This window comes from Bos javanicus, chromosome 8 (assembly GCF_032452875.1).
Source record: "Bos javanicus breed banteng chromosome 8, ARS-OSU_banteng_1.0, whole genome shotgun sequence".
Taxonomy (NCBI): Eukaryota; Metazoa; Chordata; class Mammalia; order Artiodactyla; family Bovidae; genus Bos; species Bos javanicus.
The window spans coordinates 95,929,583-95,953,537 of record NC_083875.1 but is presented as its reverse complement, the minus strand read 5'-3'; the positions used below and the strand labels follow the sequence as shown (position 1 = coordinate 95,953,537).

The following is a 23,955-nucleotide window of genomic DNA, read 5'->3' as shown; positions in this document are numbered from 1 at the left end:
TCCTGGAATTCCTGACTGCAGCTCACAGAAGGCGCTCCTGCCAATACTACTTGTGCTCTGTTGAAAATACTGAGTGAGCTTCCACCACTCTCGTTATTTGTTCCTCCCAGTGGTCAGAGACTGACACTTGCTGAACAATATTCAAAAGCTTAGTTACTCTAAGTCAAAACTGGGAAATACACAAAATCCTTTCTCCCTTTTCACCTGTGATCAAATCCAGAAGACTATTTGCCTATCACCTTATTCTGTACTTTTTTCTCCATTGTAGGCATTTGTGGGCAGGTAACCACTCCCTCCCTCCTCGTCTGACAACTGAGTTATGTGTGGCAAGATTGTGATGAAGTGGTTGGTGAGTTATACTGACTTGGAAATTGTCCCACAAACTCAGCTCTTTTCATAGGTAGGATTCAAGTTCTAAATTCAGGGGAGAGCAGGAGTTGGTAGGAATACTAGTTTTGCTAAGGGATCCATGCAGTGTTCTGCAGGCCAGTTATTAGCAGAAAAACTGAGTCTGATGAGGCTTTGGCTACTTGTTCATCCAGAACTCAATTGCTGATGAGCTTTCTGCATACATTTATTATCAGCCAAATTTCCAAAAACTAAAAAAATTAGTGAAAATTTGTTCTAAAATCCTTTTTCATTTGTGCTAGTTTTACTTGTTCTCTTTCAGACTATCTAATGCTGGCAAATGCTGGCAAATAGCAGTTTTGTATTCAATTCTCATACTGGTGTATTGCAACATGATCACTTAAATATTAGCATTTAAAGTACTCTTTTTGAAGATAATGAAATCTAAAAAGAATCATGGCCTGGATTTCAGCCTATAATATTTTTTGTCTCCAGAAGTTATTCATATTAATCTTATCTGGTAGAGCTCAGCTGATAAAGAATTCGCCTGCAATGCAGGAGATCCTGGTTCAATTTCTGGGTCAGGAAGATCCCCTGGAGAAGGGATAGGCTACCCACTCCAGTACTCTTGGGCTTCCCTGGTGGCTCTGATAGTAAAGAATCTGCCTGCAATGAAGGAGACCTGGGTTCGATCTCTGGGTTGGGAAGATACCCTGGAGGAGGGCATGGCAACGTACTCCAGTATTCTTGCCTGGAGAATCCCCATGGACAGAGGAGTCTGGTGGGCTACAGTCCATGTGGTCACAAAGAGTTGGACATGACTGAGCGACTCAGCACAGCCATCACTTTAATATGAGATATTCATAAACAATATACCTTAAAAGAATTGTTTCCAAATATCTAACAACATACTGCTAGTCCATTAATTAATCTTCCAAGTCATCTTTCCCTATCCTGTCAGCAATTAGGAATCTGAGGCATGTATGAGTCCATGCAGTTGGCAGGAAAGTGAATTTAGTTTTTGACTTGGAACAAACAATTATCTGGATACTATTTGGATATACTAAGAAAATAATTGCAAGCAACTTTCAGTTAAGCATTTTTCTTGAACAATAAACTCCAATTTCTGTCAAGGAAACACTGACAAATAATTCATTTCACCACATCTTCAAAGGGTTAAAGCTACTAGGCAGTACTGCAAAATGCTGGAAGACAAGACCAAAATAGTAAGAAAAGTAGCACATGAAGAAAATATATTTAGACCACAAGGTGATTTATTTTATCAGAACCTTTCCAATTTACAGTAAACTGGAAACAAGTTTTAACAAAGCTGGAAAGAACAAAGGAGAGGGCAAGAGAGAACAGCATCTTTTGAGAGGAAGAGGAAAGAAGGACTCTGAAAATGTCAATGGAAAGAGAAACTTGAGAGAAACAAACTGTGATTAGTGTTTCTAAGCATTAGGTCCTACTTAAACTCAACTGGATTCAAGCTATTTTTGAGTACCATGTCCACATTTTATAGTTCTCTTGTCTTTTTCCTCTCTCTCCGGCACTCAGCTGTGAATTCTTGCTGCTACGATTATGCCTATCATTAACAGCTGCCCTAGTCCACTAGAAGGGGAATCGGTTGACAACTAAGAAACAAAAAGGGGAAAAAAAACCCTAAAAACTCAGTAGCACCATGTACATATTAATAACAGATTCTGAGAAACCATCACAATGAGAAGATACTAAGTCTTGCTCATGACCTGTATGACATTGCTTCTGCTGACTCCAACATCTTTTGCTTTCTGCATGTTTTTGGCTATGTTCCAGATATTCGAAGTTATCACGTAAATGCCCTCTGACTAGGTGATGTAAATATACTTTTAAAATAATTTAAAGTATGATACAATTCCCTCATAAATCCTGTACATAAGTCTTACAAAGTACTATGATGAACTTTCTTATAACCCACATCCAAATTTAAGAATGAATTAGTTAACTGGTTTATGGCAAAAGAACTCTAATTCATTCTATCAAAAGGAATTAATTTTTAAATTTCATTTTCAAGATGTAGAGATATAAGTCAGCAAATGTTATCTTCTCGAGGAAGTCTTTTCTACCCTTAAAGTTCATAGAAAAATCATAAAATTAAATCACTGGTGGGCACAAGTGGATTATAAAGCCACCTTTCTAACAATAAAACAGTTCACTATATAGTCCACAAAGACCAAGAAAATATTAAACTTAAATATCTTATCTTGATAACACTACTTCACAGTACATATTTTACTAATTACGTCACTTAATTTCATACTCTTTCGCATCATTTTCTGTGTAGTCTACATACTTATTCTACATAAAAGAGTAGATGTGATTTGATAAATTGATACTCGTTTAAAAATGACTATACTTAAGACTTAGAATCTAGAATTAAGAATCTCTTATCAAACACCAGATTACAACATCAGCAGTCTTCTTGCTCTACTATTTATATCTCTGTATCAAATATACCCTATGCTGCTGCTGCTGCTAAGTCGCTGCAGTTGTGTCCGACTCTGTGCGACCCCATAGACGGCAGCCCACCAGGCTTCTCTGTCCCTGGGATTCTCCAGGCAAGAACACTGGAGTGGGTTGCCATTTCCTTCTCCAATGCATGAAAGTGAAAAGTGAAAGTGAAGTCGCTCAGTCATGTCCAACTCTTAGCGACCCCATGGACTGCAGCCCACCAGGCTCCTCTGTCCATGGGATTTTCCAGGAAAGAGTACTGGAGTGGGGTGCCATTGCCTTCTCCAAATATACCCTATAAGGACATACATTTTCATATTTCAATAAAGCATTCTTAAACAGTAGGACATTTAATACAAACTTAGTAACAAATTTCACAGTGCTCTCATATGCATTAAGTGATGATGTTTTCCCAATCAGCTCAGTGAAAGGAACACAATATAGATTTTTAAGAATGTTATTACCAATACCAATCTTTTCTCATTAGCCATAAAATGTTTATAACAAAGGTATGATTCAGCTAAAGCATACCTTTAAAATAAAGGGGGGATGTAACTTAAAAAAAGAGTAACTTCATTCATCTGAATTGAGCATTAAAATTTAAATAACTAATTAATTTGTTCATGGCCCCAATGACACATACTTCTAAGCATACGCTTTGGAATACATGAACAGCTAGCATTTTACTTAACAAATTCCAAACCTTTTCTAGTATTAGAAATGACTGAATGAATTCAAAATTAAATGGGGAAATATCATTTTCTTTTAAACAGAACTATCCTTTTTAAGTGGATTAGTCTTATTTTTTGGGTACCTTTGAAAATTCTTCAGGTTCCTTTATATCTAATGATCTTGTTGCAAATTCTAGTAGTTCTTCTGAGTTCTCCAGGGCATTATTACATTGACTAAGTTGACTCTAAAAATAAAAATAATAATCATAAATCATTAAAACAGAATTTCCTATGATCAGAATCTTAAATGAACGTTATACTCTTAATAGCAATAATCAAATAAACATATTTTAGAGAGGTACTGAAGGTAATCACTAGCCATATATATAATAAATTTTAATTATCTTAAACCATCCAGAACAGCTTAATTGCATACAGATAAAGGTATACTCATAATTTAAAAATACAAAAGAAAACAAAGCAATTATAAATAGCTGGGGTCAAATTTATTTAAAGATTCTTCCAATCAGGGAGCCAGAAGACTATCAATGATTTAAATTATCAAAATAATCTATCTGTAGACAACATCCTCTATAACGGAGACTAAATTTCTAGATATTTAACTAAGCTAAAATGTATGAATCAAGTTACAGGTACATTCAGTTGAACACAATCTCAGAGACTCCATTTATCACATTACTCAGGTAAAACATACTCCTATAAAGGCTAATTTACAGCTTCCAAAACTGTATAACACAGAAGTCACAAATTCAAGTCTCTAGATTTCAAAAAAAAAGTCAAACATAAACAAAAAGTAGTAACTGTTACAGTGACGTGCTGTATATGTAATGATGTGTTAATTTCACCTAACACGATCTTTCTTATTCAGTTCTCTTCTCTCTCAGCCTCTCTCCCTCACTTTACCGTTTGTAGTTTGAAACTAAGCTATGTGAAAATATTGTTAGTGATACCTTTAAACAAAGAAACAAACACGTCTCTAAGCTTTTTGGGCTCCAAAATCATTACAGATGGTGACTGCAGCCATGAAATTAAAAGACGCTTACTCCTTGGAAGGAAAAGTTATGACCAACCTAGATAGCATATTCAAAAGCAGAGACATTACTCTGTCAACAAAGGTCTGTCTAGTCAAGGCTATGGTTTTTCCTGTGGTCATGTATGGATGTGAGAGTTGGACTGTGAAGAAGGCTGAGTGCCAAAGAATTGATGCTTTTGAACTGTGGTGTTGGAGAAGACTCTTGAGAGTCCCTTGGACTGCAAGGAGATCCAACCAGTCCATTCTGAAGGAGATCAGCCCTGGGATTTCTTTGGAAGGAATGATGCTAAAGCTGAAACTCCAGTACTTTGGCCACCTCATGCGAAGAGTTGACTCACTGGAAAAGACTCTGATGCTGGGAGGGATTAGGGGCAGGAGAAGAAGGGGACGACAGAGGATGAGATGGCTGGATGGCCATCTCTGACTCGATGGACGTGTGTCTGAGTGAACTCCAGGAGTTGGTGATGGACAGGGAGGCCTGGTGTGCTGCGACTCATGGGGTTGCAAAGAGCCGGACACAACTGAGCGACTGAACTGAACTGAAGCTTTTAAATGTATCCAAGATTCTTCTTCAGATTATTTATTTATATGTATTTATTAACATCTATTCCATATTCAAATCTACTTTGTTTTCCCTTACAATACACACTAAAGATAAACTACATATGATTAAAATAGCAGAGAAAAAGCATGGGAGGGAGGAAGGAAGGCCAGAGATTAAGCAATTGAATGCTTAAAAGGTATTCCAAACTGGTGCTGTAAAGAAGGATCTGGGTTCAAGGCAAAACAGATACCTGCACAAGATGAATCATGGGTGAAACTTGAGGAGATGCTGAGTTTTCCTTTTTTCTCCAATCTTGTTTTTTAAATGAATGAATTTCTTACTTATTGAAATTTATGAATACTTTATGACTAAACTAATTACCCTTAAATGATTTAAGTACAGCTGGTTCTTGAATAACAAGGAGGTTAATCCACAAATGGGCTTCCCTGGTGGGGAAGAGTCAACCCTTCACATCTGGAGTTCTTCTGCATCTGCAGAGTCAACCAACCACAGACTGTGTGATACTGCAGGATTTCCTACTGAAAAATATCAGCGTATAAGTGGATCCTCACAGTTCAAACCCATGTTGTTAACTGTAATATAACCCCTACCTCCTAAATATAAATAAGAAATCTCAACCAAGAAGACCAGGCAGACTTGAAAGGGAATTTAATTAACCCTTGGAAGTTGTGTGTATATAGCCTGTTTGTAAAACAAAGAGAACATCTGTATTTCTCCACAGCTTTCAGATTCTCAAAGACATCATAACCAAAATCAATACACAAAAATCAGTTGCACTTCTATAGATGAACAATCCAAGAAGGAAATTCAAAAAAAAAATACCATTTATAGTAGCATCAAAAAGAATGAAATTCTTTGGAGTAAACGTAATCAAGGAGTAAAAGACCTATTCACTGAATCCTACAAAACGTTGCTAAAAGAAATTAAAGACACAAATAAATGGGAAAACACAGCTTATGATTATGGGTTGAAAGACTTAATATGATCAATTCTATTATCCAAAGCAACCTACAAATTCAATGCAAACACTATCAAAATTTCAATGTATACCCATGTCTACTGCACCATTACTCACAAAAGCCAAGAGATGGAGGCAGCCCAAATGTCCACAGACAGATACATAGATAAAGAAAATGTGGTAAATATATACAAGGGAATATTATTCAGTCAAAAAAGAGAAGGAAATCCTGGCACATGCTACAAAATGGATGAACGTTGAGGACATTATGCTGAGTGAAATAAGCCAGACACCAAAGGGACAAATACTGTACGAGTCCACTTATATGAGACGTCTACAGTAGTCAGGATCCTGAAAACACAACACAAGGGTGGATGCCAGGCAGTGGGTGAAGGGGCACGTGGAGAGTTGTTCAATGGGTATAGAGTTGCAGTTCTGCAAGATGAAAAAGTCCTAGAGACACATTACACAACAAAGTGAATATACTTAATACTACTGTATATTTTAAAACAGTTAAGAGGGTAAATCTTAAGTTTTTTTATCACAATTTTAACAAAATGGTATCTATGACCAATATGAAATTAATCACTCTTCTATAAAAGTACAGTTATACACAAAAACTTCACTAATTTTTGCTTTTAATCAACCAAGCATTATACAGACTAAACTTATCATATTTAAATCGTTGTATGATCTCACCTGTAACTCTTGTGATTTACGCGCTTGTTCCTGCTTGATACTGTTAATCATGCTTTCCTTTACCTCATCCAATATGGAGTATAAACTGTCAAATTCTTCATCTAATTCTGAAAGTATGTTAGAAGAATTTTCCTGTTTAATAAACGAATAAAACAAATTATTTTACTTAAGAGCTATTAAACACTAAAAAACTAAAAGATACAGTGCTTATTAAAGCAGAGAATACATTCATACTATGAACTACCACAGCCTAACATCATAAAATAATTAAAATTCTAATATTTGACACAAGGTTTTAAAAACATATCAATCCAAGAAGCTGGCTGCACCAATCCTGATAGTTCTACTTCAGCAATGCAGCCTTTCATGAACTAGCCCACACCATCTCCTCACTTTTATAAGACTGTTTCCACAGGACAAGGTGAAAGGTTGTTTTAAGGCTGTCAACTTTGTCCTGACCTTTGGGCTCTACAGCAGGCCCTAAGCCAGTGTTTTACAACCTTTGGTGTGCATGAGAATCATCAGTGAAGCAGATTTTAATAAAATATTCCAGAGACTTTGATTCTGTAACTCGGAGGAATAGTTTGGGCATATAGGGTTGCGGCTGATTTTGCACAAAGTTTTAAATCTCTCAGATTGTCTAAAACACTGCATTTACACAAGATAAGCAGAATTAAAAGACTAAGTAATCTTTATTGGGTTCGAAGAAAAAGATCAAACACTGAATTCTGGTGCCAGAAGGAACCTCAGAAATCATCTACTGACTAGAATTTATAGTCAAACTTTTAAATTTTACAAACGAAAATACAGACTTGCCCAAAGCCCCACACCTATTTATTAGTGGCAGAACCAATACAGCATTTCAAACTGTTACCCTCCCAGAGTTCCTCACTGCCTCATTAAGCAAGATGCTTCTATTTCAAGAAGAAATAAGAAAATATCTGTGAAACCTCTAGATAAGCAATATCCATACTTGCAACAAGTATGAGGCAGAAGAAATTATCTTAAAGTATTGTTCGACATAGACAAATCATTCAACTAAGAGAAGTGAAACTGGCACTGGTTTACAGAACTAATACAGAAAATCTACTATAATACTACAATCCAAATTTTTGCTTATAATGTTTATAAAACCAGACATGATCTCACTAGAGGCTTACAAAAGTGGTGTTAATCATTTTACTCTCTTTTATACAGTAGTAAGAACATGATTTGGAGGAAGAAATGTGCAGTTTGGAAGGCAGAAGAACTAAGTCAAATTCCACACTAATGACTCAGTAAAAGTGTGACACTGGACAAGCCACTTAAACACCTGGACCTTAGTTCTTCCATCTATAAAAAGGAACTGGCCTACTCTTTTCCCTCTCAGTGACCAACTGGCATATCCTTAGAGTCTCCTGCCCACTACAACTTACATTCCCATCTTCAATGACAAGGGTGTAGTTTAATTCCACCTCTATTTCTTTTTCTGGATGCTAAAGTAAAGTCTGAATAATTTGTCAATCAGAAAAAATAGTATGAGCTAGCTCTATCTTAAGGCATCTTTTTCCAGATTTCAAATATGATTCTCTTGTCCACAAGCCAAGAGTTTTAGAACCACTAGTTTTGCTTATTTAAAGAAACTGGATTAGTGGATTCTAATAAAATACTTTGAGACAAAGATAGTTAAAGTGGTAAAGATTATAATCAACTAACTTCAATCACAGCAAATTCAGAAGAAAAGAAAACATAAGACCATAGGTTTAACAAGCAAAGAGCTTGACAATTAACTAGGTTGAACCAAACAAAAACCATAGGAAAGGATTCACTGTCTACAAGGGTCCTGGAAATCTTCTATTAATACGTTTATCTTACAAAGAAATGACCCTTAAATTAATTAAGGTGCATTCACAGAAAAGCACCACCAGCTTATCTTAAGGTCCCTTCCACAATCAACATGTGATTATTTACAGTATGGATTACCCACCTAAACCTGGGATCATTTCCGTAAGTACTCCCCTCTCTTCTCATTGGGCACTTTATCTTTTATGTTTTGCTTTCATCTAGTTCTGCAAGTGGACCTCTTACTATTTACATCTTCCTTCTATTATTTACCGTAAAAGAAATGTTTAGCTTCCCAGTACTTTTGGAAAGGTATGATTTGCTCTTACTTGGGATTAGAAAATACAAACATGAAATGGAAAGGAACAAAAGTGAGCATTATAATATTCCTACCAATTACTATTCCAGAGTTTTCTTCTTCCCTAATATTTGATCTTTCTATAGAGAATCTGGGACTAGCAAATGAAGCATTTTTTTCCATCTGCCATTAAAAAAAACTGCTCTCATCTTCATTAGTTTATAATCTAGAGTTAATGGTATATATTTATACTTATGATTCCACCCAACCATCATTCACTGTGATATATTCACACAAATTTTTCTAAACAGATTCATACCTGAACTCCTTTTAGTGTTTGGTTTAGTGTATCAATAAAGTTCTGAATTTCATCATTTTTATTTGCCAGAGTTGAAATGATCCTTTGCAGAGCTTCCTAGGATAAAAAAAATTTTAACATTATGATATTTTATTAAAAGAGAATTATAAACTTCACTACAACAATTGTCTTTTAAAAAAATCTCTGAATATCAGAGCATATTATGTAACAAACAGGAGCAATGTAAAACTGCGCATTGTTCAAAGGCTATAATTACAAAAGATGGCATACCTACTGGTTGTTTTAAAACCTCTTATCCCTACAGCACAACCATACCTTTCACCACCGTACCTTTCACACTACACATGAACAATATTATTTAGTCACCACCATACCTTTCATATTACAGATGATCAGCATTATTTAATATAAAGACTGTAAGTCATAAGACCATGGCAAATGAGTAAAATCAAATTCTTAAACGATGCAAAAATATATGAAACTTCTAATCAACATCAGGATATAGGAGTAAACATTGAGACACTGAAATTTGACATTTATAAAAATTAAATCTTACAAATATAAAAGTAGATAATAAATTTGCATTTAAAATTACATTTACCAATACAATATTGCAACTATCCTCCAATTAAAAACATTTTTAAAATTACAACATTCATGGAAATATTTACAGATGATATAGAACCATAATAAATAAGGCAGATAATTTCAGTAGCAAATACCTCAGACTTTGATAATGCTTCCTATTATAACAGAACACTCTATTTAATTTTCTCATCTCTGTAGTTCAGTGTTGTCCAATAAAATTTCCTATGATGGAAATACTCCGTATGTGTCAATAAAAGTGAAAGGGAAAAAAACACAGAAACCTAGGCCATCATTAGTTAGTCAGTTAGTTTAGTCCATCAGTCGTGTCCAACTCTTTGCGACCCCATGGATGCAGCACACCAAGCCTCCTTGTCCATTACCAACTCCCGGAGTTTACTCAAACTCATGTCCATTGACTCAGTGATGCCATCCAACCATCTAATCCTCTGTCGTCCTGTTCTCCTTCTGCCTTCAATCTTTCCCAGCTTCAGGGTCTTTTCAACTGAGTCAGTTCTTCACATCAGGTGGCCAAAGTATTGGAATTTCAGCTTCAGCATCAGTCCTTCCAATGAATATTCAGAACTAATTTCCTTTAAGATGGACCGGTTGGATCTCCTTGCCGTCCAAGGGACTCTCAAGAGTCTTCTCCAACACCACAGTTCAACAGCATCAATTCTCCAGTGCTCAGCTTTCTTTATAGTCCAAATTTCACATCCATACATGACTACTAGAAAAACCATAGCTTTGACTAGACGGACCTCTGTTGGTAAAGTGATGTCTCTGCTTTTTAATATGGTGTCTAGGTTGATCATAGCTTTTCTTCTAAGGAGCAAGCATCTTTTAATTTCATGGCTGCAGTCACCATCTGCAGTGATTTTGGAGCCCAGAAAAATAAAGTCACCCACTGTTTCCCCATCTATGTCCCATGAAGTGATGGGACCAGATGCCATAATCTTCGTTTTCTGAATGTTGAGTTTTAAGCCATTTTTTCACTCTCCGCTTTCAGTTTCATCAAGAGGCTCTTTAGTTCTTCTTCACTTTCTGCCATAAGGGTGGTGTCATCTGCATATCTGAGGTTATTGATATTTCTCCCAGCAATCCTGATTCCAGCTTGTGCTTCATCCAGCCCAGCGTTTCTCATGATGTACTCTGCATATAAGTTAAATAAGCAGGGTGACAATATACAGCCTTGACGTACTCCTTTCCCTATTTGGAAACTACCAACACAATTGCACTCGTCTCACACGCTAGTAAAGTAATGCTAAAAACTCTCCAAGCCAAGCTTCAACAATACGTGAACAGTGAACTTTCAGATGTTCAAGCTGGTTTTAGAAAGGGCAGAGGAACAAGAAATCAAATTGCCAACATCTGCTGGATCATGGAAAAAGCAAGAGAGTTCCAGATAAACATCTATTTCTGCTTTCCTGACTATGCCAAAGGCTTTGACTGTGTGGATTACAATAAACTGTGGAAAATTCTGAAAGAGATGGGAATACCAGACCATCTGACCTGCCTCTTAAGAAATCTGTATGCAGGTCAGGAAGCAACAGTTAGAACTGGACATGGAGCAAGACTGGTTCCAAATAGGGAAAGGAGTATCTCAAGGCCATCATTACGGTCTTTCATTTGTGCTCTACATGCAGTCATCAACTACAGTAGATTTTACCTCTGAACTAACTCTGGGTAGCTATTTCCTTCTCCACAGGAGCTTTCCAACCCAGGGCTCGAACCCAGGGCTCCTAGCCCTAAAACTCTGTAATCACTATTACTACAAGTCAGTATCATATCTCGATTTATACCTTTGCAAAATTTCTTAACTGGCCTCTGATCCATTTTTTCTCCCCCATAAACAGTTCCCTATATTGCAGCTAGAATAGTAAGTTAAGCATCACTCTTCCTGATCAATCATCTTGCCTAAGTCCTTTGATAAAATTAAAATCTTTTAACATGAACTGTTAACATGACCTTAAACATGACCTTACATAATCCATGAGACCCTGTATGATCTCCCTATTGCCTACTTCACCTATTTCAATTCACACCACACTTTCTCTCTATTGCTGTATTCCAGCTTCAGGAGCCTGCCGTGACTGTCTCTAATATGCCTTGCTTCCCACCTGGGAACCCTCACATTTATCAGCTTCTTCACTTATAACCACTGTTCCAAAACATATACATGATTTATTGTTAATACAAGTTCCAAAAGCATAGAATGTGCCCATTCTATGTATCTATACATACATGCTTGCTTCATTTATTTCCAAAGCCCGACGGTGAAGAAGGGCAAAGACAGCTTTTAGCTGGGACTCTCTCAATCTAACAGGATGCTGACAAGGATCTCTCAGACTTCATTTTAGGTTTCAAGCCTCCCATTACCCTCCAAACACTGATAAAGTGATAAAGATGGATAAAGGCAATATAAATTATCTGAAGTTTATCTAAATAATACTGAATATAATTGATCTTAGTGGCCATGACTAAAAGTTTTGGGTGATACATGTCTGAATATATGCTTTGACAAATACAAATTCTGCTGGGTCACAGTAAAATATATAGAACATCATGTCTCCAGAGGCAGTATGCACAGGTAATCTCAGCCATTATCCTTTGATCACACACCACAAGCACCAGGATTTTGGGGGGAAAAAAAAAACCTACTCTCAGAATTAAGCCTCTCAACTACTTGACTATGGAATTAGGCTAAGGTAACTGCCATGCTAACAAAAAAAGGGTGGGGGGTACACACCCCAGCCAAGCACTACTGCTATGGAATGGCTCAAACTAGCCTGGGATGTACAAGGCATGAGGCACCCATCATCAAAGAACAGCTTAAAGTTATGCTTATAGTCCCTAGAAATCATGTGAAGTAAAAGCACAATCAATTGACTACGAGCAAAATAATAACTAACACAGGCTGCCCTGGTGGCTCAGACGGTAAAGCATCTGCCTGCAATGCGGGAGACCCAGGTTTGATCCCTGGGTTGGGAAGATCCCCTGGAGAAGGAAATGGCAACCCACTCCAGTACTCTTGTCTGGAAAACTCCATGGATGTAGGAGCCTGGTAGGCTACAGTCCATGGGGTCACAAAGAGTCGGACACAACTGAGCAACTTCACCACTTTATACTCTTAAAGGCCAAGCACTATCTTAGGCTCTTTACAAAAATTTGTTTAATCCTGTCAAGAATCCTATGAGGCAGGATACTTGGTTATTCCCATTTTCCAATTCAGAAGCTGAGGTATAAAGTGGGTAGCTAACTTGCCCGGGACCTCAAGAGTTAGTATGTGGCAGAACCAGAATTCAAATCACAACAGTCTGCCTTGTGAGTCTGTGCTTTTTTCTCTTTTTTTCCGAGTCTGTGCTCTTAACAATTAACACTATACTACCTAAAAACAAAGGTCAGAGGTTCATGTAAAGAAGGTCAGAACATCTAAGGACACTGAAAGGACTTAAGATGGTCTTTAAAACTGCAAAAAATTAAGAATGATCAAGAGGTTGTAACCTTTGTTACAGGTTGCAACCTTTGTTGCAGGAAGGGGGACCCCTTCCAGGGCTCGAAACTGGGCTCTTGTCTAACACTCAGAAATGAATTGTCCGAAGAGACACATGTGCTGACAAAGCAAGAGATTTTATTGGGAAAGGGCACCTGAGTGGAGACCAGTAGGGTAAGGGAACCCAGGAGAACAGCTCTGCCTCATGGCTCAAAGTCTTGGGTTTTATGGTGATGGGATTAGCTTCCAGGTTGTCTTTAGCCAATCATTCTGACTCAGAGTCCTTCCTGTGGTGCATGCCTTATTCAGCCAAGAAGGATGCCAGACAGAAGGATTCTGGGAGGTGGTGGAACATGTGGTGTCTCCTTTTGATCTTTCCTGAACTCTTCCGGTTGATGGTGGCTTATTAGTTCCGTGTTCCTTACCAGGACCTCCTGTCATAAAACGACTCATGCAGATGGTTACTATGGTGCCTGGCCAGCGTGGGCAGTTTCAGTCAGTGTACTTCCCCTAACACCATCTTGCCAAATACAAGGGCAGCAGTAACAGCTATTCTTACTACAGGCGTATCATCTTTTAAGTCTGAGAACATGATGACTTCACTATTTGAAATGGCATGATTCTACTGGCTTTACCTTAATATATGTGAATGTGATAAACTCAAATGTCTTAATTCTGCATTCAACAAAAAGCTTGGCCAACGTGGGCTACTTAACTGCAAACTATCCAGGGCAACAAGCCCCTGAAGTTTTGATGCAGAAACTTCTTATTCTTAGAACTAGTGGCAAAACACCAGTATATCCAGGCTTTCAGGCTATTCCGAATCCAAAAGCATCAATACCAAGTGGTCATGACTGGACACTGTGATAACTGGACACTGTGATCTATGGGTTTCCCACCAGGGTCTGCGTGGACCAGGAGAAAATTTCTGATTCAAATTCTACATTAATATTCCAGACAGTTGAGATACGCAAACCTAGAACCACTGCAAATATCACTAATCAATCTACAATTTAAGGGGGCCAACAATTACTACAGCATTTCAGTTAGTATTCAGTAAGCACTGTGTGCCAGGCAGGCTTCCTGGTGGCTCAGCAGCAAAGAATCTGCTTGCCAATGCAGGAGATATGGGTTTGATCCCTGGGTCAGGAAGATCCCCTGGAGAACGAAATGGCTATCCACTTCAGTATTCTTGTCTGGAAAATCCCATGGACAGAGGAGCCTGGCGGGTCCATGGGGTCTCAAAAGAGTCAGACACAAGTCAGCAACTAAACAGCAACAACATGCCAGGCACTGAGGAAAGCTTCCAACGTGGACTACTTTTTAACCACCACGACAGAAAGTAGTCTTTGCATCTTCTGGTTGAAGAGAAGGTTAAAGGCTTCTTTGATCACACAGCTGTCAAATGGCAGTCACAATTCAAATCCAGAAAGCTACCTCGAGAGTCTGCACTTTTACACCACTCTAAGCTGTATACTTCCTGGCAGACTCCCCTGGTGGCTCAGATGGTAAAGCGTCTGCCTACAACATAGGAGACCTGGATTTGATCCCTGGGTCGGGAAGATCCCCTGGAGAAGGAAATGGCAACCCACTCCAGTATTCTTGCCTGGAAAATTCCATGGATGGAGGAGCCTGGTTGGCTACTGTCCATGGGGTCGCAAAAGTCGGACACGACTGAGCGATTTCACTCACTTAAGCTGTATACACTGCAGATGATTGTACAAAAACAATCAGAGGGTTCCTGGAACCAGAGCAAAGGGATCAATGAAAATATCCTAATGCCACCAGGGATTATGCCACTTGTTTCACTCCACACCACAGAGCCCTCCTTTGACTTAGGTAATGAGCAGAAATCCAGAATGCTCTATCCAGTTGGTAAGTCAGACAACCAGAATCTTACCAGCTGACCACAGCTATGGCAACACATGACAAAGAGTACTGTGCTCAAAGGTGAGCACGGTGCAAAGAGCTAAAAAAAGGGAATTATATATTGTTGAGGAATTCAGGAATCTGATCATCATGCACGCTTAGTCTCTCAGTCATGTCCAACTCTTTGTGACCCAATGGACTGCAGCCCGCCAGACTCCTCTCTGTACATGGGATTCTCCAGGCAAGAATACTAGAGTGGGTTGCCATGCCCTCCTCCAGAGGATCTTCCCAACCCCAGGATCGAACTCAGGTCTCCTCCTGCATTGCAGGTGGATTCTTTACTGTCTGAGCCACCAGGGAGGAATCTGATTGTCAGAAATAGCGAATTGGGAAGCCATGCCCTGTATCGTTATAGTGAAGCAGCTGGGATTACCACTTCTGTATATGGATTTAACTGAGGTGATCCGCAGAAAAAATATCTAATAAAAGGCCTGGTGAGGAATGCTGTCTTTTCACCCTGAGCCCAATTATAAGATATCAGGGCAGAAGAAGAGATTCTCTCCCAACAAGGATTTGAGGAAATACAATGTGTCAGAGGCTGAAGAAGCCTCCCATTTTCAGTGACCTCTGAACTGGCTGTTCCATCCTGTGAAATCCAGGAAGTGCACATTCAGCCAAGGAAACCAGGAATCCCAGCATCTAATTAAGGGAGGTGGGATAGAAGTAGAATGGGGGTACTCTCAGGTACTGCTCGGAGCAGTATAAACTGACAAAATCCTTCTAAAGGGTGATTCGGCAATACACATCAAAAGATATAAGCATATATACACAATGACTCACATTCCACTTCTATTAATTTATTCTAAGTTAAAGGGGAACTAATTAATTAAAGATACAAGTATTTTGTAAAGTTTAAAAATAAAATAAAATTTAAAAAAGAAAAAAAAAAGATACAAGTAGAGACCTGACAACAAAGATGTTCATCTTAGTGTTATTTATAATATTAAAAAGACCAACATAAATGTATGACAAAGGGTACTCATTAAAAATCAAGTAATATTAATACATCCATACTAAAAAAAATTGCTGAATCATTAAAAGTGTAGAACAATATTAACATGGTAAAAGATACTTCACATATTAAGTGAGAGGCAAATTATAAATTACTATAAACAGCATAAAACTATAGCTTTTCTAAGTTTCTATATTCACAGTCAACAAGAGAGTCCGAAATGCAGTACTTGAGTGCAATCTCAAAAACAACAGAATGATCTCAGTTTGCTTTCAAGGCAAATCATTCAATAATCCAAGTCAATAATCCCAATTACTAATCCCGAAGAGGCTGAAGTTGAACAGTTCTATGAAGACCCACAAAACCTTCTAGAACACCAAAACAAGATAACCTTTTCTCATAGGGGATTGGAATGCGAAAGTAGCAAGTCAAGAGATACCTGGAGTAACAGGCAAGTTTGGCCTTGGAGTACAAAATGAAGCAGGACAAAGGCTAATAGAGTTTTGCCAAGAGAATGCACTGGTCACAGCAAACACCCTCTTCCAACAACATAAGAGACTACTCTACAATGGACATCACCAGATGGTCAATACCAAAATCAGACTGATTATATTCTTTGCAGCCAAAGATGGAAAAGCTCTATACAGTCAGCAAAAACAAGATCTGGAGCTCACTGTGACTCAGATCTTGACAGCTTATTACAAAATTCAGGCTTAAATTGAAGAAAGAAGGGAAAACAACTAAGCCATTCAGGTATGACCTTAATCAAATCCCTTATGATTATACAGTGGAAGTGAGAAATAGATTCAAGGGATTAGATCTGGTAGATCTAATCAGGTGTGCCTGAAGAACTATGGACGAGGTTCACAACACTGTACAGGAGGAGGTGATCAAAACAATCCCCAAAGAAAAAATGCAAAAAGGCAAAATGGCTGTCTGAGGAGGCCTTACTAACAGCTGAGAAAAGAAGAGAAGCTAAAGGCAAAGGAGAAAGGGAAAGATATATCCAACTGACTGCAGACTTCCCGAGAATAGCAAGGAGTGATACGAAAGCCTTCTTAAGTGAACAATGCAAAGAAATAGAGGGGAAAACATTGAATGGGAAAGTCTAGAGACCTCTTCAAGAAAATTGGAGATACCAAAAGAACAAGTAACATTTCATGCAAAGATGGGCACAATAAAGGACAGAAATGACAAGAACCTAACAGAAGGAGAAGCTATTAAGAAGAGGTGGCAAGAATACACAGAAGACCTATACAAAAAAGGTCTTAATGATCTGGATAGCCATGATGGTATGGTCACTCACCTAGAGCCAGACATCCTGGAATGTGAAGTCAAGAGGGCCTTGGGAAGCATCACTACAAAGCTAGTGGAGGTGATGGAATTCCAGCTAAGCTATTTAAAGTCCTAAAAGATGATGCTGTTAAAGTGCTGCACTCAATATGCCAGCAAATTAGGAAAACTCAACAGTGGCCACAGGACTGGGATAGGTCAGTTTTCATTCCAATCCTAAAGAAAGGCGATGCCAAACAATGTTCAAATTGTGCTCATCTCACATGCTAGCAAGGTAATGCTTAAAATCCTTCTAGCTATGGCAAACCTAGACAGTGCATTAAAAAGCAGACATCACTTTGCCGACAAAGGTCCATATAGTCAAAGCTATGGTTTTGCCACTAGTCACGTAGGTAGGGGTGTGAGAGTTAGACCATAAAGAAGGCTTAGTACCGAAGAATGATGCTTTGGAACTGTGGTGTTGGAGAAGACTCTTGAGAGTCCTTTGGACTGCAAACAGATCAAGCCAATCAATCCTAAAGGAAAACAACCCTGAATATTCATTCACTAGAAGGACTGAAGCTGAAGCTCCAATACTTTGGCCACCTGATGTGAAGAGCCAACTCACTGGAAAAGATCCTGATGCTGGGAAAGACTGAGGGCAGGAGAAGAAAGGGGCAACAGAAGACGAGATGGCTGGATGGCATCACCAAGTCAACGGACATGAGTTTGAGCAAACTCCGGGAGATAGTAAAGGACCCGGAAAGCCTGGTGTGCTGCAGTCCATTGGGTTGCAAAGAGTTGGACACGACTGAGCGACTGACAACAACAATATGTATAAAAATACCCTGGAATATAACACACAGATAAATGTTAAAAGAAGTCATCTCTGGGTAGCAGGATAATGGGTGATTTTTATTTTCATTTATCTATACTTCCTAATTCCCTAATAAACTTGTATTAGTTATATTTATAATATAACAGAAGTGCACAGGCTGGCTCTGTTAATATTATTATAAATTAGTTCAAAATATGATTACCTATCATCAATGAATATCAATAACTGAGATCAGATTCTATCAGAGCCTTGTGACTGGGAAGAAGTGTCAACTGAGGATATAAAACATACAAAAAGAAAGCTGGAGGAAAAAATCCACTAACCTCAAAATACTGTCTACCCTAGGTTGGAGTGGAATATCTACTACATGGAATTCAATATATGTTTGTTGCATTAATAATTCTGCTTACTTTCAGCCAGGCACTGCAATGAACCATTGTCTTTAAAAATTTTTTTAAGTTTAACTGTAATTCTAATTTTTTAAAACTGTCAAGTTCAATAGAAAAATGAAGATACCTGTGTTTAAACACTGATTATGAGTATGTCAGAAGAGTTCTTTGAAGAGGGCATCTCATATGCTGCACATCCCAGATTGCTTTGATTCAGTCCATGGGCATGACTGCCATTGTGCTTGGCTGGGGTGTATAAAACCCCAGTTACACTTTCCTATTCACACTCTATTTTAGAAAGCAAAAACCTTCCCTCATAAAATAAAAAGGGCTGGAGAGAGGGAAGATACATATATTATAGAAAAATAAAGATTTATAGCAGCAAGAGAGACCAAGTTCCAGGGTTTCATCTAAATCATGTTCTATGCTGCTGCTGCTGCTATGTCATTTCAGTCGTGTCCAACTCTGTGTGATCCCATAGACGGCAGCCCACCAGGCTCCTCCGTCCCTGGGATTCTCCAGGCAAGAATACTGGTGTGAGTTGCCACTTACTTCTCCAATGCATGCATGCATGCTAAGCCGCTTCAGTCATATCCGACTCTGTGCGACCCCATGAACAACAGCCCACCAGGCTCCTCTGTCCATGGGATTCTCTAGGCAAGAACACTGGAGTGGGTTGCCATTTCCTTCTCCAAAATCACGTTTTATACTTTCCATCAACTATTTTTACTAGACTTAACTAGTTTCTTAACCAAAAAACCCTACTTTATAGGGGTTTATTTCTGTTAATATTTTAAGTTTTAATGACATTAATCATATGACTATATAAAGGCAAAGGAGCCAGGCAAGAGTGTCCTAATGAAAAAAACTTGGGCTGTGAGGAAAGAGCTGGTTTGAATCCAGACTGCCACTTGCTAACTGTGTTATTTAATCTCTTATTAATTTTAACAAGTTATTTAATCTCTCTTGAGTTCCATCTTCTATATCTGGGCAATACGAATAAGAGCTGTTATGAGAATTTAAAGCAGTCTTTGCAGCCAAAGATGGAGAAGCTCTATAGAGTCAACAAAAACAAGACCGGGAGCTGACTGTGGCTCAGATCATGAACTCCTTATTACCAAATTCAGACTTAAATTGAAGAAAGTAGGGAAAACCACTAGACCATTCAGGTATGACCTAAATCAAATCCCTTATGATTATACAGTGGAAGTGAGAAATAGATTTAAGGGCCTAGATCTGATAGATAAGAGTGCCTGATGAACTATGGACGGAGGTTCGTGACATTGTACAGGAGACAGGGATCAAGACCATCCCCATGGAAAAGAAATGCAAAAAAGCAAAATGGCTGTCTGGGGAGGCCTTACAAATAGCTGTGAAAAGAAGAGAAGCGAAAAGCAAAGGAGAAAAGGAAAGATATAAGCATCTGAATGCGGAGTTCCAAAGAATAGCAAGAAGAGATAAGAAAGCCTTCCTCAGAGATCAATGCAAAGAAATAGAGGAAAACAACAGAATGGGAAAGACTAGAGATCTCTTCAAGAAAATCAGATACACCAAGGGAACATTTCATGCAAAGATGGGTTCGATAAAGGACAGAAATGGTATGGACCTAACAGAAGCAGAAGATATGAAGAAGAGTTGGCAAGAATACACAGAAGAACTGTACAAAAAAGATCTTCACGACCAAGATAATCACGATGATGTGATCACTGACCTAGAGCCAGACATCCTGGAATGTGAAGTCAAGTGGGCTTTAGAAAGCATCACTAGGAACAAAGCTAGTGGAGGTGATGGAATTCCAGTGGAGCTATTTCAAATCCTGAAAGATGATGCTGTGAAAGTGCTGCACTCAATATGCCAGCAAATTTGGAAAACTCAGCAGTGGCCACAGGACTGGAAAAGGTCAGTTTTCATTCCAATCTCAAAGAAAGGCAATGCCAAAGAATGCTCAAACTACCGCACAATTGCACTCATCTCACATGCTAGTAAAGTAACGCTCAAAATTCTCCAAGCCAGGCTTCAGCAATAAGTGAACCGTGAACTTCCTGATGTTGAAGCTGGTTTTAGAAAAGACAGAGGAATCAGAGATCAAATTGCCAACATCCGCTGGATCATAGAAAAAGCAAGAGAGTTCCAGAAAAACATCTATTTCTGCTTTATTGACTATGCCAAAGCCTTTGACTGTGTGGATCACAATAAACTGTGGAAAATTCCCAAAGAGATGGGAATACCAGACCACTTGACCTGCCTCTTGAGAAATCTGTATGCAGGTCAGGAAGCAACAGTTAGAACTGGACATGGAGCAACAGACTGGTTCCAAATAGGAAAAGGAGTACGTCAAGGCTATATATTGTCACCCTGCTCATTTAACTTATATGCAGAGTACATCATGAGAAACGCTGGACTGGAAGAAGCACAAGCTGGAATCAAGATTGCCAGGAGAAATATCAATAACCTCAGATACGCAGATGACACCACCCTTATGGCAGAAAGTGAAGAGGAACTCAAAAGCCTCTTGATGAAAGTGAAAGAGGAGAGTGAAAAAGTTGGCTTAAAGCTCAACATTCAGAAAACGAAGATCATGGCATCTGGTCCCATCACTTCATGGGAAATAGATGGGAGAAACAGTGGAAACAGTATCAGACTTTATTTTTTTGGGCTCCAAAATCACTGCACATGGTGACTGCAGCCATGAAATTAAAAGATGCTTACTCCTTGGAAGGAAAGTTATAACCAACCTAGATAGCATACTCAAAAGCAGAGACATTACTTTGCCAACAAAGGTCCATCTAGTCAAGGCTATGGTTTTTCCAGTGGTCATGTATGGATGTGAGAGTTGGACTGTGAAGAAGGCTGAGCGCCGAAGAATTGATGCTTTTGAACTGTGGTGTTGGAGAAGACTCTTGAGAGTCTCTTGGACTGCAAGGAGATCCAACCAGTCCATTCTGGTTGGAGAATGGAGATCACCATCTCCATCTCCCAGAAGATCAGCCCTGGGATTTCTTTGGAAGGAATGATGCTAAAGCTGAAACTCTAGTACTTTGGCCACCTCACGTGAAGAGTTGACTCACTGGAAAAGACTCTGATGCTGGGAGGGATTGGGGGCAGGAGGAGAAGGGGACGGCAGAGGATGAGATGGCTGGATGGCACCACTGATTCAATGGACGTGAGTCTGAGTGAACTCCAGGAGTCGGTGATGGACAGGGAGGCCTGGCGAGCTGTGATTCATGGGGTCGCAAAGAGTCAGACACAACTGAGCGACTGAACTGAACTGAACATAATACTGTATGTGGAACAATGCTCAGATTTCATTTCTCTTTCCTTTGCTTAATCCTGAAGGAAAGTCAGTCAATCCTAAAGCACAATCCAGTCAATCCTAAAGGAAATCAGTCCTGAATATTCACTGGAAGGACTGATGCTGAAGCTGAAACTCCAATACTTTGGCCACCTGATGTGAAGAACCGACTCATTGGAAAAGACCCTGATTCTGGGAAAGATTGAAGGCAGGAGGAGAAGGGGATGACAGAGGATGAGATGCTTGGATGGCATCACTGACTCGATGGACATGAGTTCGAGCAAGCTTTGGGAGTTGGTGATGGACAGGGAAGCCTGGCGTGCTGCAGTCCATGGAGTCGCCAAGAGTCAGACATGACTGAGTGACTGAACTGAACTTCCTTTGCTCAGGACTGAGAAAAAGGAGTCATTTTGGAACATGAGGCAGTGGGTTACCTGGATATGGTGTGAGTCTCTGAACTGCCAGAGTACACTATGAAAGTAAAGGATAACAAATACCAGGGCAGAGGAAGAAACTGGGATGAGGAAGCCAAGTGCAGACATGCTACTGATTGCAGGCTCTGCGGTGCTTTACTTAAAACTCTCCCTAGTTTCCCAATCTAGGTTTGCTCAGTCTTGTACATCAAACCCTGCCTGTCACTACCCGCAAGTAGAAAGGAGAGTATACGGGGGAAAGTGAGGAAGAGCAAACAATTGGCAATGTATGCTTTTGGTGGCATCTTTCCTCTGGGATCCCTACTCTTTTCTCTCCACCTTTATTATTCCTACAGCAGGAACCTCTCCTGGAAACAGCAACCCCTATGAATATGAATGATGTCCTGAGCAAGAATTTAACTTAAACTATCAAATTCTAAGCACCAAGATTCTAGAAAGGTGCAAATGTCTTGTTTCAATGGTTTCTTTGAACATACACATTTTATCAGGTAAAGAAACCTTCGGGATTTTATCTTAAAACCACTTAAAAGGCCATAATCAAAAGGTCTGGGTATCAAATAAAGCCACCTATCCATAACACCAAAGTGTCCCAGAAACTTGATATAAACAAAATCCCTCTATTTGTAGGAGATAACACTGTGGCTTTCTGTATCCAACAGTACTCTTTACATACCCAAGGCAATTATGTTTTCTTCCTCTACTCAAACAGAGCATCTGTTGCTAACACAACACTGAAGCCCAAGTTATTTTCACAGACAAAAAAGCAGCTGGTCAAGCTAATCCAATTGCTGACTAGCCATCATCAAGCTTCTGTAAGACTGTCCAGTTAACTTAACCTCTATTGTCAGACTGCATGAGTCAGAACTTCCAATTCTCTTTCAGTTAGGATTTAACAACATTTCTTTGGCACCATCATTTGAAATATTTATTACAGATACAAATACAGAAAACAAACTGTAAACTTAAGGACAAAGGTATGAAATGGCTAGATTGGATTAGAAAAATTAAGGGAAATTATCAACAAAGGGATAAAGTTATTTTGAAGTTGGGATTATGAGATTAGTAAACAACACTTAACAGACAGTACTGACGTGTGCTAGGCACCAAGTGATTTTTAAAAACTAACATGATAGTCATAACCCTTTGAGGTAAGTAGACTGCAAAGATCAGAAAATGGAGACACAGCAAATTGCCCAACTTTACTCAGTTCATAAATTGCAGGACTGGAGACCTGACTCTGAAGCCATGCTCTTAATTTAAAGCTCAAATCCCCAAGTCTTACAAATGTCAATACATTCAAGCCACCCTCAGCCTTTGCCACTTGCTTGTTTCCTTACGCTGACTAAGGTATCATCTCTGCTGTTACTTTCATTGTAACATTCTAGAACAGAAAAGAAAAGCCATGCCAAGGGTGTACTACTGACTTATTTCAAGAGAAATATCCAGCTTAGTTCATTATTAGTTGAGGTATATAATTGATTCTGCAGTAATTCATGAGAAAAAAGATGCTCAAATTCAGAGCACTGAATTGGTTATAAGCATTAACAC

The 23,955-nt window shown here is 38.9% G+C and overlaps 1 protein-coding gene across 5 annotated transcripts in view; it reads right to left on the bottom strand.

Moving 5' to 3' along the window:
* Positions 1 to 23,955, bottom strand: part of FSD1L (fibronectin type III and SPRY domain containing 1 like) — a 71,336-nt gene that overhangs the window by 38,281 nt on the left and 9,100 nt on the right. For all 5 annotated transcript variants that reach the window (XR_009738193.1, XM_061426398.1, XM_061426399.1 and 2 more), the window contains exons 2-4: positions 9,224 to 9,319; positions 6,786 to 6,917; positions 3,653 to 3,754 (exon numbers count right to left, since the gene is read on the bottom strand). Coding sequence is in view for 4 of the 5 variants with exons in the window: in XM_061426398.1 (XP_061282382.1) it covers positions 3,653 to 3,754; positions 6,786 to 6,917; positions 9,224 to 9,319 (330 nt within the window). In the remaining variant the exon portion in view is untranslated. The remainder of the gene's footprint in view (positions 1 to 3,652; positions 3,755 to 6,785; positions 6,918 to 9,223; positions 9,320 to 23,955) is intronic.